Source organism: Gopherus flavomarginatus, chromosome 3 (genome assembly GCF_025201925.1).
Source record: "Gopherus flavomarginatus isolate rGopFla2 chromosome 3, rGopFla2.mat.asm, whole genome shotgun sequence".
In the NCBI taxonomy this organism is placed as follows: domain Eukaryota; kingdom Metazoa; phylum Chordata; order Testudines; family Testudinidae; genus Gopherus; species Gopherus flavomarginatus.
In genome coordinates this window covers 1,681,122-1,698,485 of record NC_066619.1, presented here as the reverse complement: position 1 = coordinate 1,698,485, position 17,364 = coordinate 1,681,122, and the positions used below count along the sequence as shown (strand labels likewise).

At 58.1% G+C, this 17,364-nt stretch overlaps 1 protein-coding gene across 1 annotated transcript in view; it reads right to left on the bottom strand.

The window, feature by feature from the left end:
• The window catches only part of LOC127046504 (uncharacterized), a 257,859-nt gene that overhangs the window by 110,809 nt on the left and 129,686 nt on the right, over positions 1-17,364 (bottom strand). The window contains exon 2 of the mRNA XM_050943624.1: positions 12,758-14,379. Within this exon, the coding sequence (XP_050799581.1) occupies positions 12,758-13,826 (1,069 nt within the window). The 5' untranslated portion in view covers positions 13,827-14,379. The remainder of the gene's footprint in view (positions 1-12,757; positions 14,380-17,364) is intronic.

Genomic DNA, 17,364 nt, shown 5'->3' with positions numbered 1-17,364 from the left:
AACCTGATGTCCAGAGCATTCAGCTCTGCGGAGTTGTTGGCTTGGGACCTTCGTCTCTCCTGAACAGATGATAAGCTGCCAGTCCCCCTTTCCGGGGAAGCCTGCCCCTCATCCAGCTGGGCCGCTACCCAGTTAACCCTCTGTGGGTCCAGTCTGCTCGGTCTGTCCCTGAGCCAGGGAACTGGGTCCATATGTGGCCTCTTTGGCCACAGTAATAGCAGCCCATGTCCCATTGGTCCCCCCGAGCTGGTCGGTTGGCCCTGATGCCAGATGTCCCCTTTGGGAGGGGATTCTCCACATTTTCCTTATGGGAGGTCCCAGGATGACTCTCTCCTTGCATCGCGGTGGGCCTGTTTCTTTCGGACTCCTCCCTGCCCCCCCCCCCCGACTGGCACTTCACAAATTCATCAGCCAGCCGCCCTGCATGTCACGGGTTCTCTGGCTTTTGGTCCCTCAACCGCAGCCTCAGGTCGGATGGGCACCGCTCATACAGTTGCTTCAGTACCAGCAGTTTAACCAGGTCCCCCTTCGTCTGGGCCCCATCTGCCCACTTGCTGGCGTATCCCTCCATGCGGACGGCTAGCTGCAGATATGAGACCTCAGGGGTTTTATCCTGACTCCGGAACCTTTCCCGGCACATCTCAGGAGTCAGCCCAAACTCGCGCCCAGGGCCTGCTTGAATAGTTCGTAGTTCCCTTTCTCCTCCTCTCCCAGCTGGCGGTACAATGCCACGGCCTTGGGGTCCAGTAAGGGGGTGAGAACCCGGAGCCTGTCTGCCAGAGCTACCTGACGATCACCCCTAAAATCGTCCCTTCGTTTTACTGCTTGTGATGCAGTAGGGGCTGTCTGTGTGGGGAATGGGAGAGCAGGGGAGGACTTTAGGGGATTGACGATGCCAGGGCCTGTAACCTGAGCTAGGTAAGGGAGGGGAAAGGTCAACACCTTTGCCCGGGAAGGGGACAAAGGAAGGGAGCGGCAGGAGGGAAGCAGTTTGAGTTTGGGCTTGGGGCTGTCTGGGCGGAATTCAGGGGATCCTAGCTAGGATCCAAGCACCCTGAAAGCCCAGAAGGACTCGGTGGAGGGGTCCTGACTGTGCCTGCAAGCTCTGCTGTAACCTGTGTTCCTGTTGTCCACTAAACCTTCTGTTTTACTGGCTGGCTAAGAGTCACTGTGGGTCCCAGGAAGAGGGGTGCAGGGCCGGACTCCCCCACACTCCGTGACAACTGGTGGCAGCGGCGGGAGATACTGCACCCCGTGGACGGCGCTTCCTGCAGTAAGTGACTGGGGAGCAGTAAAACGAAGGGGTGGTTAACCCTTGGGAGTGTGTGCCCAGTGAGAAGGACTTTGCAGTAACAGGGTCCCCCGGGGGATTGCAGCGAGCGGTCCCAGGGGCGGAAGAGTCTACAGCTCAACCCTGGCAGAGAGGTGGTGACCTCAAGAAGGGCTGGTGCACTAGGGGTCCCCCTGGAAACCGTGGGGAGCGGCGAGCACCCCGGCCTGTGAGTGGCCAGCAGGAAGATGTATGCCAAGCGGCGCAAGTGTGACCTGCTGGAGCTGTGTAAGCAGAGGGGGCTGCGCCCAGGGAGGCTCAGCAAGGACCAGCTGATTGCCCAGCTGGAGCAGGGAGACCGCATGAATGAACGGAGCCCTGTCTCTGAGGGAAGCAGCCGGGCAGATGCAGCGCAGGCACCAGTGTCTGTCCCCGCTGGGAGTGGTCAGCCGGCGGACGAGGGCTTCCCGAGACCCCCCCTTCCTAGGCGTAGAGGAAGGGCGGGGAGGAGCCCAGTGTATACCGAGGGCACCGTGACACCCCTGGCCAGCAGGGGATCCTCCCGGCGAAGCCCACCCCCCAGCAGGGGATCCTCCCGGCAACGCTCGGCATCCGTGGAGCGGATGCGGCTGGAATATGAAAGGGAGCTGAGACGGGAGGAGCTCAAGCTAAAGAGGCAAGAGCTGGAGAAGAAGGCGAAACAGCGTGAACATGAGGAGAACCAGCGTAAACATGAGGAGAACCAGTGTAAACATAAGCGGAAAAAGAGGGAGAAACAGCGTAAACATGAGCTGGACCTGGCCCAGCTGAGGAGCAGTGAGGCCCCGGCTGCGGTGAGTGAGGGGGGACCCAAGCCTACAAAGAGCTTTGATAAGCACTTGCTGCCCCGGCGTAAGGAGGGGGAGGACATAGATACCTTCCTGACGGCCTTTGAGAATGCCTGCGAGCTGCACAGGGTTGACCCTGCAGACAGGATCGCAGTTCTCACCCCCTTACTGGACTCCACAGCCGTGGAGGTGTACAGCCGACTGAAAGGGGCGGAGGCAGGGGACTACGAACTGTTCAAACAGGCCCTGCTCCGCGAGTTTGGGCTGACTCCTGAGATGTACCGGAAAAAGTTCTGGAGTCAGCGTAAAACCCGTGAGGTCACATAGCTACAACTGGTCAACCGGGCGCAGGGGTATGCCCGCAAGTGGACAGCTGGGACCCAAACTACAGAGGACCTGCTTGACCTATTCATACTGGAGCACCTGTACGAGCAGTGCTTGTCCGACCTGAGGCTGTGGTTGATGGACCAGAAGCCGGAGAACCCGCAGCATGCAGGCCAGCTGGCTGACCAATTTGTGGACAGTTGGGCAGGGGATGGCAGGGAGGAGTCTCGAAGGAGCAAGCCTGCCTCAACGCAAAGAGAGAGTCATCGTGGGACCTCCCAAAGGGGGTCTATAGAAAGCCCCCCCCAAAAGGGGAACATCCAGTGTCAGGTCCCTCCGACCCACTCAAGGGGACCCACGAGACATGGGCTGCTATCGCTGTGGCCAACGAGGTCACATACGGGCCCAGTGCCCCAAGCTCAGGGACAGACCAAGCAGACCAAACTCGCAGAGGGTGGACTGGGTAAAATCCCAATCGGAGGAGGGGCTACATTCCCAGGAAAGGGGGGCTGGCAATATACCACCTGTGAAGGAGGGAGGAGGTCCCCAGGTCAGCTCATCTGGGGGGCTGGATGCTCCAGGCTCCGGGTTTTTGGTTTACCGAGTGGGCGCGGGGCTGCCCCTCCGGAAGGAGTGCATTGTTTCCGTGGAGGTAGATGAGAGGGAGGTCACTGGGTACTGGGACACGGGCTCAGAGGGGATGCTGGCCCGGCCCGAGGTGGTGGCCTCAGATTGGATGGTGCCCGACACTTACCTGACCCTGATGGGCGTGGGCGGGACCCCATTCAAGGTGCCCGTGGCGAGGATACACTTGAAGTGGGGGGCCAAGGGGGGCCCCAAGGATGTGGGGGTACACCCATATTTGCCCACGGATGTGTTAATGGGAGGGGACCTCAAGGACTGGCCTAGTAACACTCAAAGTGCCCTAGTCGTAACTCGTAGTCAGAGTCGGCAAAGGGCACTGCACCCCGACAACGGGGAAGGTACTCGACCCGAGGTGCAGGACCCTAACCCAGGGAGCGGGGAACGCCCAGGGGCACGGTTCAGAGAGGCTGCGGCCTCAGACCCAGCCAGCGAGAGAGAGCCGGTCCCCATCCCTGTCCCAGCTGCTGAGTTCCAGGCCGAGTTGCAGAAAGATCCCTCCTTGCGCAAGCCCAGGGACCGGGCTGACCTTAGTGCGGTACAGACCATGAGGAGAGGTTGCAAGGAGAGGTTCCTGTGGGAGAAGGGGTTCCTGTACCGAGAATGGGCTCCCCCAGGGGAAGTAGAGTCATGGGGGATCAGGAGGCAGCTGGTGGTTCCCCAGAAGCCGCAGAGGTGCTAAGGTGGTGACCAGGCTGCATCTCCAGCCAGGCCTCAGCCTTTCGTTCCTCCCATCACAGGCACGTGCAGGAGGGAGGGAGTCATCCCCCAGCATCCCAATGTCTCCGTCCTTCCCTGAGCGTGGCTGTGGGTCCTCCCAGGGAGACCTGGGCTGGGATTGAGGGCACAAGACATCCTGACAGGGATCACAGGATGCGAGAGCAGGATTTGTTACATCTCTTCTGTCCTTCCCCAGCAGGATAACAGGAGACTTGGCCACACGCTGTGACCCCTGACCCACTGGACCCTCTTACTGGTGCTCTCCCCTGCTGGCATCTCCAACCAGCCTTCACTAATCCAGCCTCATCAGCATTCTCATGGGCAGCTGCCTGTTCCCAGGCCTCCCTCGCTTCTGCTAATCAGCTTCATTTCCCTCCCCGCAAACCCACAAGGTGCCAGGAGCTGCTCGCTTCTCCCAGATCCATTCCACTGCCAGTACCGCCCGGGTGTGGGGGCTGGTTGGTTCTGCAGCGTCTCAGAAACTGCTGCCCAACACAGAGCTCAAAACCCAGAGAACTGCAACTGCCTGTGTCAACGTGCATCTGCCATGGAAACGAATCCCTGCTGCATGGTCCCATCGGTCACACCAGGTACCCCTCCTCCAGTGGGCACTGAGAACGCAGTGAACTCGTTACAGGAATGAGCCTACTGTGCTGGGGGCTCCAGGAGGGTCTGCATGGCTCAGAGGGAGCAGGCAGCGCAGGGTGGCTGGCTGGACCCCTACTCCTGGTACCAGAGTTGTTCACAGAAGAGAAACAGAACGCGACAGGTTCCCCCCACCCCAAGTGTGGGACTCACACCTGCTCTCGGGGGAACTGGTGATAATGTTTTCAGGGTGTCTCAGAGTGTGGGGGAATCAGGGCCCTGCACCCCTCTTCCTGCGATTCACCGTGACTCTCAGCCAGCCAGTAACACAGAAGGTTTGTTAGATGAGAGGAACACAGTCCCAAGCAGAGTGTGTAGTACAACCAGGACCCCTCAATCCAGTCCTTCTGGGGGGTTCAGGGAGCTTAGACCCCAGCCTGGGGTTCCCTTCATTGCACCCCAAGCCCAAGACTGAAAACAAAACCTCCTCCAGCAGCTCTCGTCCCCCTTCCCCAGCTCCTCCTCTCCTTTGTTCAGTCTCCCGGGCAGAAGGTGTCACTTCTCCCCACCCCCATCCTGGCTTCTTCAAGGGAAGTCCCCCATCCCCAGCGTAACTCCCCTGCACCATTCCCAGGTCAAAGCTGCCCTGCTCCATCACATAGGGTAGCATGACGGCCACTTCCCTGGGCTTCTTCTCCCCAGTCCAGAGGCAGGTGCTGACCTGTCTGCTGCTCCCAGGGGAGGGACCTGCTTTCCAGAGAGGCGCACGGCTGCAGCTCTCCCTTGGGCCCCCCCAGGGGAACACGGTTTCCTGCCCCAGTGTCAGCCCCAGCTGCCTTGCACCCCGTCTCTCTGAGCTGCCCTTGGTGCTGAGCCCCGCAGGCTCTGGCAGGGATGGGGAGGGCAGCCCCTTCCCGGGGCAACTGCAGCCAGACTGACAGAGCAAAGCCTAGCAGGCACCGGCAGGCAGGGGAGCAGCAACACCTGAGGCAGGTCCTACCTGGAGTCCTGGTGGGGCTGGGGCTGGGTGCCGCTCCCTGGGCAGACAGCAGGGGCAGAAGGGCCAGGAGAAGGGCCAGAGCTGACACCTGCAGGGCCATGTTCCCAGACGGTCCCAGGGCAGAGCTCAACCCCACACATTCTGCCTCTCAGCTCAGCTCCTGTGTGAGCTCAGCGTGACAGAGATCAATGACGAAAGGAAACAGCCAGACACACAGAAATCGTATGTGGTGCAAGAGCTTCCTCCTTGGAGATGGAAACTCCTGTCAGAGCTGCTCTGGTTCCTCTCCGGGTGTGCTGGGGCCCCGCGTGGCTCCAGACCTGTTCTGGAACCTCGCTGCTCTGGGAGCTGTCAGACTTCTGAGGGGAACGCACAATCTACTGCTTCCCCTCATCGCTGGGCCAGGACTCCTGGGTCCCTTTGGCCCATGCCCAGCTCGCGGCGCTGGGGAGGGGCAGTCAGGGGATGTGGGCGCAGCCAGCCCTCTACACTAACCCCTTTGTTCTGCATATGAAGGGGTCTCTTGAGACATGGTGTAAAAGGTTTTAAAATCATATTATGAAATAGTACAAAGATGCCTCATATGTATTTCTTACTGTACATTTTTCAGCAGCTGAGCGATGGTTCTTCAGAAGACTTGAAAGTTCTGGCAGGGCCGGCTCTACAGTTTTCGCCTCCCCAAGCAGCGTGGCAAATTGCTGCCGCAGGTGGCGGGGGCAGTCCGTGTGCCCTTAGGGCGGCAGGCATGTTTCCGCGGTAGTGGCAATTCAGCGGCAGCTTCTATATTTAGCTGAAACTGCCGCGGATAGCTAAACATAGAAGTTGCTGCCAAATTGCCGCCACTGCGGAAACGCACCTGCCGCCCTAAGGACACATGGACTATCCCTGCCATCCGCGGCGGCAATTCACCATGCTGCTTGGGGGAAAAACAACAGGGACTGCCGCCCCTTGCAGATTGCCACCGCAAGCACCAGCTTGGAATGCTGGTGCCTGGAGCCGGCCCTGGGTTCTGGAAACCGACAGCTCCAAAGGGCCAAGCGGATTGGACCCAATCTGGTTTTGCCCAGACCAAAAACCAGATGCTCAACAGAATGCTCCTGGTAGAAGAATTGGTAGGGGACGTAGAAGTGGGTGGCAGCCTGGGCAGCAGTGACCATGAGATGGTCGAGTTGAGGATCCTGACACAAGGAAGAAAGGAGAGCAGCAGAATATGGACCCTGGACTTCAGAAAAGCAGACTTTGACTCCCTTAGGGAACTGATGGGCAGGATCCCCTGGGAGAATAACAGGAGGGGGCAAGGAGTCCAGGAGAGCTGGCTGTATTTTAAAGGAGCCTTATTGAGGGCGCAGGAACAAACCATCCCGGTGTGCAGAAAGAATAGCAAATGTGGCAGGTGACCAGCTTGGCTTAACAGTAAAATCTTTGGTGAGCTTAAACTCAAGAAGGAAGCTTACAAGAAGTGGAAAATTGTACAGATGACTATGGAGGAATATAATAATATTGCTCAGGCATGCAGGGGTGTAATCAGGAACGCTAAGGCACGACTGGAGTTGCAGCTAGCAAGGGCTGTGAAGGGTAACAAGAAGGGTTTCTACAGGTACGTTAGCAACAAGAAGAAAGGGAAAGTGTGGGCCCCTTACTGATTGGGGGAGGCAACCTAGTGACAGAGGATGTGGAAAAAGCTGAAGTACTCAATGCTTTTTTTGTCTCTGTCTTCACAGACAAGGTCAGCTCCCAGATTGTTGCACGGGGCAGCACAGTGTGGGGAGGAGGTGAGCAGCCCTCAGTGGTGAAAGAACAGGTCAAGGACTATTTAGAAAAGCTGGACATGCACAAGTCCATGGGACCAGATCGAATGGCTCTGAGGGTGCTGAGGGAGTTGGCTGGTGTGATTGCAGAGCCATTGGCCGTTATCTTTGAAAACTCGTGACAATAGTGGGAGGTCCTGGATGACTGGAAAAAGACAACTGTAGTGCCCATCTTTAAAAAAGAGAAGAAGGAGGATCCGGGGAACTACAGGCCAGTCAGACTCACCTCAGTCCCTGGAAAAATCATGGAGCAGGTCCTCAAGGAATCAGTTCTGAAGCACTTGGAGGAGAGGAAAGTGATCAGGAACAGTCAGCATGGATTCACCAAGGGCAAGTCATGTCTGACTAACCTAATTGCCTTCTATGGGTCTGTGGATATGGGGAAAGTGGTGGATGTGATATATCTTGACTTTAGCAAAGCTTCTGATACAATCACAGTATTCTTGCCAGCAATTAAAGAAGTATGGATCGGATGAATGGACTATAAGGTGGATAGAAAGCTGGCTAGATCGTCGGGCTCAGCGGGTAGTGATCAATGGCTCCTTGTCTAGTTGGCAGCTGGTGTCAAGCAGAGTGCCCCAAGGGTCGGTCCTGGGGCCGGTTTTGTTCAACATATTCATTAATGATCTGGAGGATGGTGTGAACTGCACTCTCAGCAAGTTCTCAGATGACACTCAGCTGAGGGTAGGGCTAGGATACAGAGGGACCTAGACAAATTAGAGGACTGGGCCAAAAGAAACCTGATGAGGTTCAACAAGGACAAGTGAAGAGTCCTGCACTTAGGACAGAAGAATCACATGTACTGCTACAGGCTGGGGACCGACTGGCAAAGCAGCAGTTCTGCAGAAAAGGACCTGGTGATTACAGTGACGAGAAGCTGGATATGAGTCAAAAGTGTGCCCTTGTTGCCAAAAAGGCTAACTAACGGTATTTTGGGCTGTATAAATAGGGGCATTGCCAGCAGATCGAGGGATGTGATCATTCCCCTCTGCTCAACATTGGTGAGGCCTCATCTGGAGTAGCGTGTCCAGTTTTGGGTCCCACAATACAAGAAGGATGTGAAAAAATTGGAAAGAGTCCAGCAGAGGGCAACAAAAATGCTTATGGGGCTGGAGCACATGACTTATGAGGACAGGCTGAGGGAACTGGGCTTGTTTAGTCTGCAGAAGAGAAGAATAAGGGGGGATTTGATAGCTGCTTTCAACTACCTGAAAGGGGGTTCCAAAGAGCATGGATCTAGACTGTTTTCAGTGGTGGTAAATGACAGAACAAGGAGTAATGATCTCAAGTTACAGTGGGGGAGGTTTAGGTTGGATGTTAGGAAGAACTTTTTCACTAGGATGGTGGTGAAGCACTTGAATGGGTTCCCTAGGGAGGTGGTGGAATCTCCTTCCTTAGAGGTTTTTAAGGTCAGGGTTGACAAAGCCCTGGCTGGGATGATTTAGTTGGGGATTGGTCCTGCTTTGAGTAGGGGGTTGGACTAGATACCTCCTGTCACGGAGTGTGGAGGAGTCCGGCCCTGCACCCCTCTTCCTGGGACCCACAGTGACTCTCAGCCAGCCAGTAAAACAGAAGGTTTATTGGACAACAGGAACACAGGTTACAGCAGAGCTTGCAGGCACAGTCAGGACCCCTCCACCGAGTCCTTCTGGGCTTTCAGGGTGCTTGGATCCTAGCTAGGATACCCTGAATTCCGCCCACACAGCCCCAAGCCCAAACTCAAACTGCTTCCCTCCTGCCACTCCCTTCCTTTTCCCCTTCCCGGGCAAAGGTGTTGACCTTTCCCCTCCCTTACCTAGCTCAGGTTACAGGCTCTGGCATCGTCCATCTCCTAAAGTCCTCCCCTGCTCTCCCACTCCCCACACAGACAGTCCCTACTGCATCACATCTCTCCCCCCTTCGAGACTGAACTGAGCGGGGTCACTCTGCCCAGTGACCTGGGGAAGTTCAGGGTCCCCTCTCCGGGACAACGCATCCGCTGTCAGGTTGGCACTTCCCTTCACATGGACCACGTCCATGTCATAGTCCTGCAGGAGCAGGCTCCACCTCAGGAGCTTGGCGTTGGCTCCTTTCATCTGGTGCAGCCAGGTCAGGGGAGAGTGGTCGGTGTACACGGTGAAGTGTCGCCCAAAGAGATATGGCTCTAGCTTCTTAAGGGCCCACACCATGGCCAGGCATTCCTTCTCGATGGCCGCGTAGCTTTGTTCCCGGGGTAGCAGCTTCTTACTCAGGTACACGATGGGGTGTCTCTCCCCCTTTTCATCCTCCTGCATTAACACCGCCCCCAGTCCCGTGTCTGAGGCATCGGTGAACACCATAAAGGGTTTGTCAAAATCTGGGTTTGCCAGAACTGGGTCGCTAACCAGAGCCTCCTTCAGCGCCCGGAAAGCCTCCTGGCACTGCTCAGTCCAGATCACCTTGTCTGGCTTCCCCTTTTTGCACAGTTCAGTGATGGGGCCGGCTATGGCACTGAAGTGGGGCACGAACCTTCGATAGTACCCCGCCATCCCAATAAAGGCCTGGACCTGCTTTTTGGTTTGGGGAGCAGGCCAGTCTCTGATCACCTCCACCTTGGCTGGTTCCGGCTTCAGGCAGCCGCTCCCCACCCGATGGCCCAGGTAAGATACTTCAGCCATCCCCACCTTGCACTTCTCAGCCTTTACTGTTAACCCAGCCTTTCGGAGTCGGTCCAGGACTTGTTTAACCTGGGACACGTGGTCCTCCCAGGTCTGGCTGAAGACGCAGATGTCGTCAATATACGCCACGGCAAAACTCTCCATCCCCCTCAGTAGCTGATCCACCAGGCGCTGGAAGGTGGCCGGCGCTCCCTTGAGGCCGAAGGGCAGGGTCAAAAACTCATAGAGCCCCAGAGGGGTGATAAAGGCCGATTTCAGCCTGGCATCTGCGTCCAGCGGCACTTGCCAGTAGCCTTTGGTAAGATCCATAGTGGTGAGGTACCGTGCACCTCCCAGCTTGTCTAGGAGCTCATCAGGCCTGGGCATAGGGTAGGCATCAGATACGGTGATGGCATTGAGCTTTCGATAGTCCACACAGAACCGGATTGACCCATCCTTCTTGGGAACCAGCACTACTGGCGAGGCCCAAGGGCTGGAAGACGGCTGGATCACCCCCAAAGCCAGCATGTCCCTGACCTCTCTTTCAAGATCCTGGGCAGTTTTACCAGTGACCAGAAAAGGGGAGCATCTTATAGGGGGGTGTGACCCCGTCTCCACCCGGTGGACAGTCAAATTAGTGCGTCCAGGCTGGTTGGAAAACAGCTGTCGGTACAGATGCAGCACCCCTCTGATCTCAGCGTGCTGGCCCGGGGTCAGTTGCTCAGAGAGGGGAATCGCCTCCAGGGGGGAACCAGCTTTTGTCCCAGGGAATAGATCCACTAAGGGGTCATCTCCCTGCCCCTCCCAATGTCCACACACGGCCAACACCACATTCCCCCTGTCATAGTATGGTTTCATCATGTTCACATGGTACACCCGACGGTGATGTGCCCGGTTTGACAGCTCCACCACATAGTTTACCTCATTCAGTTGCTTGATAACCTTGAAGGGCCCTTCCCAGGCGGCCTGGAGTTTGTTTCTCCTCACGGGGATAAGAACCATCACCTGATCCCCGGTGGCGAAGGCACGGGCTCGTGCTGTGCGGTCATACCAGACCTTCTGCCTCCTCTGGGCTCGGGCCAGATTCTCCCTGGCCAGGCCCATGAGCTCGGCCAGTCTTTCCCGGAAGGTCAGGACATACTCCACCACTGACTCTCCCTCGGGAGAGGCCTTCCCCTCCCATTCGTCCCTCATCAGGTCTAGGGGCCCCCTCACCCGCCTTCCATACAACAGTTCGAAAGGTGAAAACCCGGTAGATTCCTGGGGTACCTCCCTGTACGCAAACAGCAGGTGAGGTAAGTACTTGTCCCAATCTTGCGGATGCTGGTTCATAAATGTTTTTAGCATCATCTTCAGCGTCCCGTTGAACCTTTCTACCAGCCCGTTGGACTGGGGGTGATACGCTGAGGCCCAGTTGTGCTGGACCCCACATTTCTGCCATAAGGACCGGAGCAGGGCCGACATGAAGTTGGACCCCTGGTCCGTTAAGACCTCCTTGGGGAACCCCACCCGGCTGAAAATTGTCAGCAGCGCATCTGCCACTGTGTCTGCTTCGATAGAGGACAAGGCCACCGCCTCGAGGTAGCGAGTGGCAAAATCCACCACCACCAGGATGTATTTCTTCCCTGACCGGGTCATCTTGCTGAGAGGTCCCACTATGTCCATGGCCACCTTCTGGAAAGGTTCTTCTATGATGGGTAAAGGCCTCAAAGCCGCTTTCCCCTTGTCCCGGGCCTTCCCCACCCTCTGGCAGGGGTCACAGGATTGGCAGTACTGTCGGACATGGGTAAAGACCCCAGGCCAGTAAAAGTTCTGTAGCAGCCTCTGCTTGGTGCGCCAGATTCCCTGGTGCCCTGTGAGAGGGATGTCATGGGCCAGGTACAACAGCTTGTGACGGAACTTCTGGGGAACCACCAGCTGCCTCCTGATCCCCCATGACTCTACTTCCCCTGGGGGAGCCCATTCTCGGTACAGGAACCCCTTCTCCCACAGGAACCTCTCCTTGCAACCTCTCCTCATGGTCTGTACCGCACTAAGGTCAGCCCGGTCCCTGTGCTTCCGCAAGGAGGGATCTTTCTGCAACTCGGCCTGGAACTCAGCAGCTGGGACAGGAATGGGGACCGGCTCTCTCTTGCTGGCTGGGTCTGAGGCCGCAGCCTCTCTGCACCGTGCCCCTGGGCGTTCCCCGCTCCCTGAGTTAGGGTCCTGCACCTCAGGTCGAGTACCTTCCCCGTTTTCGGGGTGCAGTGCCATTTGCCGACTCTGACTACGAGTCACGACCAGGGCACTCTGGGTGTTACTAGGCCAGTCCTCAAGGTCCCCTCCCATTAACACGTCAGTGGGCAAATATTGGTGTACCCCCACATCTTTGGGGCCCTCCTTGGCCCCCCATTTCAGGTGTACCCTTGCCACGGGTACCTTGAATGGGGTCCCGCCCACGCCCATCAGGGTCAGGTAGGTGTCGGGCACCATCCGATCTGAGGCCACCACCTCGGGCCGGGCCAGCGTCACCTCTGCGCCCGTGTCCCAGTACCCAGTGACCTTCCTCCCATCCACTTCCAGGGAAACAATGCACTCTTTCCGGAGGGGCAGCCCCGCGCCCACCCGGTAAACCAAAAACCCGGAACCGGGAGCATCCATAGGTGGTATGTTGCCAACCCCCCTTTCCTGGGAATGTAGCCCCTCCTCCGATTGGGTTTTTACCCAGTCCACCCTCTGCGGGTTGGGTCTGCTTGGTCTGTCCCTGAGCTTGGGGCACTGGGCCCGTATGTGACCTCGTTGGCCACAGCGATAGCAGCCCATATCTCGTGGGTCCCCTTGAGTGGGTCGGAGGGACCTGCCGCTGGATGTTCCCCTTTTGGGGGGGTTCTCCATAGGCCCCCTTTGGGAGGTCCCATGTTGACTCTCTCTCTGCGTTGAGGCAGGCCTGCTCCTTCGAGACTCCTCCCTGCCATCCCCTGCCCGACTGTCCACAAATTGGTCGGCCAGCTGGCCTGCATGCTGCGGGTTCTCCGGCTTCTGGTCCATCAACCACAGCCTCAGGTCGGACGGGCACTGCTCGTACAGGTGCTCCAGTATGAATAGGTCAAGCAGGTCCTCTTTAGTTTGGGCCCCAGCTGTCCACTTGCGGGCATACCCCTGCGCCCGGTTGACCAGTTGTAGGTATGTGACCTCACGGGTTTTACGCTGGCTCCGGAACTTTTTCCGGTACATCTCAGGAGTCAGCCCAAACTCGCGGAGCAGGGCCTGTTTGAACAGTTCGTAGTCCCCTGCCTCCGCCCCTTTCAGTCGGCTGTACACCTCCACGGCTGTGGAGTCCAGTAAGGGGGTGAGAACTGCGATCCTGTCTGCAGGGTCAACCCTGTGCAGCTCGCAGGCATTCTCAAAGGCCGTCAGGAAGGTATCTATGTCCTCCCCCTCCTTACGCCGGGGCAGCAAGTGCTTATCAAAGCTCTTTGTAGGCTTGGGTCCCCCCTCACTCACCGCAGCCGGAGCCTCACTGCTCCTCAGCCGGGCCAGGTCCAGCTCATGTTTACGCTGTTTCTCCTTCTCCTCCCACTCTCGCTGGCGCTGGTTCTCCTCATGTTTACGCTGGTTCTCCTCATGTTCACGCTGTTTCGCCTTCTCCTCCAGCTCTCGCCTCTTTAACTCGAGCTCCTCCCGTCTCAGCTCCCTTTCATATTCCAGCCGCATCCGCTCCACGGATGCCGAGCGTCGCCGGGCGGATCCCCTGCTGGCCGGGGGTGTCACGGTGCCCTCGGTATACACTGGGCTCCTCCCCGCCCTTCCTCTACGCCTAGGAAGGGGGGGTCTCGGGAAGCCCTCGTCCGCCGGCTGACCACTCCCAGCGGGGACAGACACTGGTGCCTGCGCTGCATCTGCTCGGCTGCTTCCCTCAGAGACAGGGCTCCGTTCATTCATGCGGTCTCCCTCCTCCAGCTGGGCAATCAGCTGGTCCTTGGTGAGCCTCCCTGGGTGCAGCCCCCTCTGCTTGCACAGCTCTAGCAGGTCATACTTGCGCCGCTTGGCATACATCTTCCTGCTGGCCACTCACAGGCCGGGGTGCTCGCCGCTCCCCACGGTTTCCAGGGGGACCCCTAGTGCACCAGCCCTTCTTGAGGTCACCACCTCTCTACCAGGGTCGAGCTGCAGACTCCTCCGCCCCTGGGACCGCTCGCTGCAATCCCCCGGGGGACCCTGTTACTGCAAAGTCCTTCTCACTGGGCACACACTCCCAGGGGTTAACCACCCCTTCGTTTTACTGCTCCCCAGTCACTTACTGCAGGAAGCGCCGTCCACGGGGTGCAGTATCTCCCGCCGCTGCCACCAGTTGTCACGGAGTGTGGGGGAGTCCGGCCCTGCACCCCTCTTCCTGGGACCCACAGTGACTCTCAGCCAGCCAGTAAAACAGAAGGTTTATTGGACAACAGGAACACCGGTTACAGCAGAGCTTGCAGGCACAGTCAGGACCCCTCCACCGAGTCCTTCTGGGCTTTCAGGGTGCTTGGATCCTAGCTAGGATACCCTGAATTCCACCCACACAGCCCCAAGCCCAAACTCAAACTGCTTCCCTCCTGCCACTCCCTTCCTTTTCCCCTTCCCGGGCAAAGGTGTTGACCTTTCCCCTCCCTTACCTAGCTCAGGTTACAGGCCCTGGCATTGTCCATCTCCTAAAGTCCTCCCCTGCTCTCCCACTCCCCACACAGACAGTCCCTACTGCATCACACCTCCTGAGGTCCCTTCCAGCCCTGATGTTCTATGATTCTATGGTTACACTTTGACACCTATAATTGGACTAGCTGGTTGGAGAGAGGGACGGGCTGTGATGAACTGGGAATGTTCTTAATGTTTTCTCTGAATACTCTGTTGGTGCCTCAGTGTCCCCATGGCAGTTCTTAAGTATCTGGCAGAACAAAGGGCCAGTGCACCTAAATGCCTGACACTCTGTCTCCTAGCAACTGATGGCCTGGGCCCCTCCCCTGCAAAGGTGCCAGCTGAAGGTGTTGGAGACAAAGGGATCAGGTGACCTCCTGGCCCGGGAAAGGGGCTGAGGAGAGAGGAGGGGCTGGGAGGGGTTTTCAGTCTGGAGCTGGCTGGGGATGAGGAGTGAAGTGCAGACGTGGGGGGGTCTGGCTCACTGCCCCCCAGAATGGACCCAGCCGAGGGGTCCGGTTCGCTGTACCTACAAGCTCTGTTTTAGACCCTGTTCCTGTCATCGAATAAACCTCTGTTTTACTGGCTGGCTGAGAGTCACGTCTGACTGCAAAGTGGGGGTGCAGAACCTGGTGGCTTCCCCAGGACCCCGCTGGGGTGGACTTGCTGTGGGAAGCGCACGGAGGGGCAGAGGATGCTGAATGCTCCAAGGAGAGACCCAGGAGGTGAAGCCGTGTGAGCTTCTTGCCCTGAACAAGTCTGCTCCAAGGGAGAGGAGGCTTCCCAAAGTCCTGACTGGCTTGGTGGGGACCAGTTCCAGAGCATCGCCCGGGGACTCCGTGACACTGCGTGACACATGTACCCCCCCCTTCACTGGAGGACGTGGCTGGCTGAGCTCCGGGGGCCCAGGGGTTCCTCTGGAGTAAGCTGGTCATTCTAGCCCCCAGCTGGGCTGGCCTGGCTCACACAGAAGCCTTGCCCAACCCCCTGTTCTGCCAACAGGGGCCCCTTAGGGCCCCCCTTGCCAGATGGAGGACAGAGCCATGCTGGCCGGCCAAGCAAAGACCCATCCTGCTGGCTGAGGGAAGGGACAGGTGGGAACCCTTGGGGCAGCTAGAGCCCAGCCCCAGAGGCACTCGCCTTCCTCCCACCTTCCCTGGCTCTCCCCCCTGCTGGGAACAGCTGCAGTCACTCTGTGGGGCAGGGGAGCGTGGGGTGTGCCACAGGTAGGGTGTGACAGAGTCTGTAATATTTTTATGGGACCTTGTAATGCGGCAATGCTCATCTCCACAGCGCCTCCTGCTGGCCGTCCATGGAATTAGCTTGCAGCCGCTAGGGCACCCTCTGCCGGCCAGTGTCTCACCAGTCACTGGCCCCAGTGTCCCTCCTGGACCCCGCTGCCCCTTCCCCTTAGGGACTGCCCCCTGGCAGTACCCCCCATTTCTGGGTCTCCCCACCCAGGGGAACCCCTAACCACTGTCCCCACCTTGCCTCAGTATCAGGCTACTGCCAGTCACCATCTAGCCCGTTCCCTGGGGCCAACTGCAGTGTAAAGGCCACTCATCACCAGCAAGGGGGGGGTTGGACATGCTGCCGCTGCCTCCCTTGGGCTGCCCTCTGCAACTCCAGTACCTGTTCTTGGCCTTTAACAAGGCCTCAGCCTAGGGGGTTTCCAGGCCAGAGCACCCCCAGGCCTGCTCCAGTCTCAGTACCCTATCAGCTCCTAAGCAGTCAGGTCCCTCCCTCTCTAGAGATAGAGACTGACAGTGCCCGGCCCACTGCCCTCTTATAGGGGCCAGCTGGGCCCTGACTGGGGCATGGCCACAGCTGAGCCTATTTCCCCAATCAGCCTGGGAACTGCTTGCTCCCAGCCACCGCCCTCTCCTGGGCTCTTTTAAACCCCTCAGGGTAACCACCCTGCTACAGGCCTGTTGTGCCTCAGTTTCCCCATATGCTGCATTGTTACCTGGTGGGTGGTAGGGGACTGCTTGTTCTCAGAGCAGGCTGACACACGTAGGTGCAGGTGTCCCCGAGCTGTCTGGGCCTTAGTCTCCACATCAGTGGAGGATCTGAGAAGAGAGGGCAACTCCAATCAACAGGACTTTGGTGCCTAGCATCCAACGACCCAGGGATATGGACTGTCCCAGCTCTCCTTAGGGAAACTGAACAATCCCCAGTTCGAGATCAAAGGATTGGGGAGGAACAAGGTGGGGGAAGGATAGCTCAGTGGTTTGAGCATTGGCCTGCTGGGCCTAGAGTTGTGAGTTCAATCCCTGAGGGGGCCATTTAGGGAAGTGGGGTAAAAATCTGTCTGGGGATTGGTCCTGCTTTGAGCAGGGGGTTGGACTAGATACCTCCTGAGGACCCTTCCAACCCTGATATTCTATGATCAGAGCGGGCAGCTGGGAGGAGTCAAGCTCTCACCTGGAGTCTGATCTACAAGATCAGACAGAGCTTGACCCAAAGGGACCCCTACAGCGTGGCTGAGTGCTGGACTGGCCAGACTGGAGGATGCTCCAACCGTCAGTTCTCTGGGCTACCCTAAGGGCTCCCTGTGCTGTGTCCAGGTGACGGACAGACCCGGTCACCCGACTGTTCTGGCAACGCTGGGTGAGTGTCACTGCAGATGCTGGGCGAGGTGCATTAATCCCTGCGGAGTGGACAAGTCTCCACCAGGGTCTGTCTCAGTGGATACTCGCTAACCAGAGCTCACGGGGTGAAGCAAGGGGGCTGCAGGCCCAGAGGTCCAGTCTCAGGAGGCAGAGAAGCCGCATGGCTGACCCTGGAGGAAGAGTGAGGCCCATAGGGGGTCTGGCCCACTGACGGGTTCCTCCTACAGACCCTTCCAAAGCGGGGGCCTAGCCCTGACCCTGTGGGTCTGTGACGCCTCTGTGCCAAGGCAGCCGGTACAGCAGGGCCT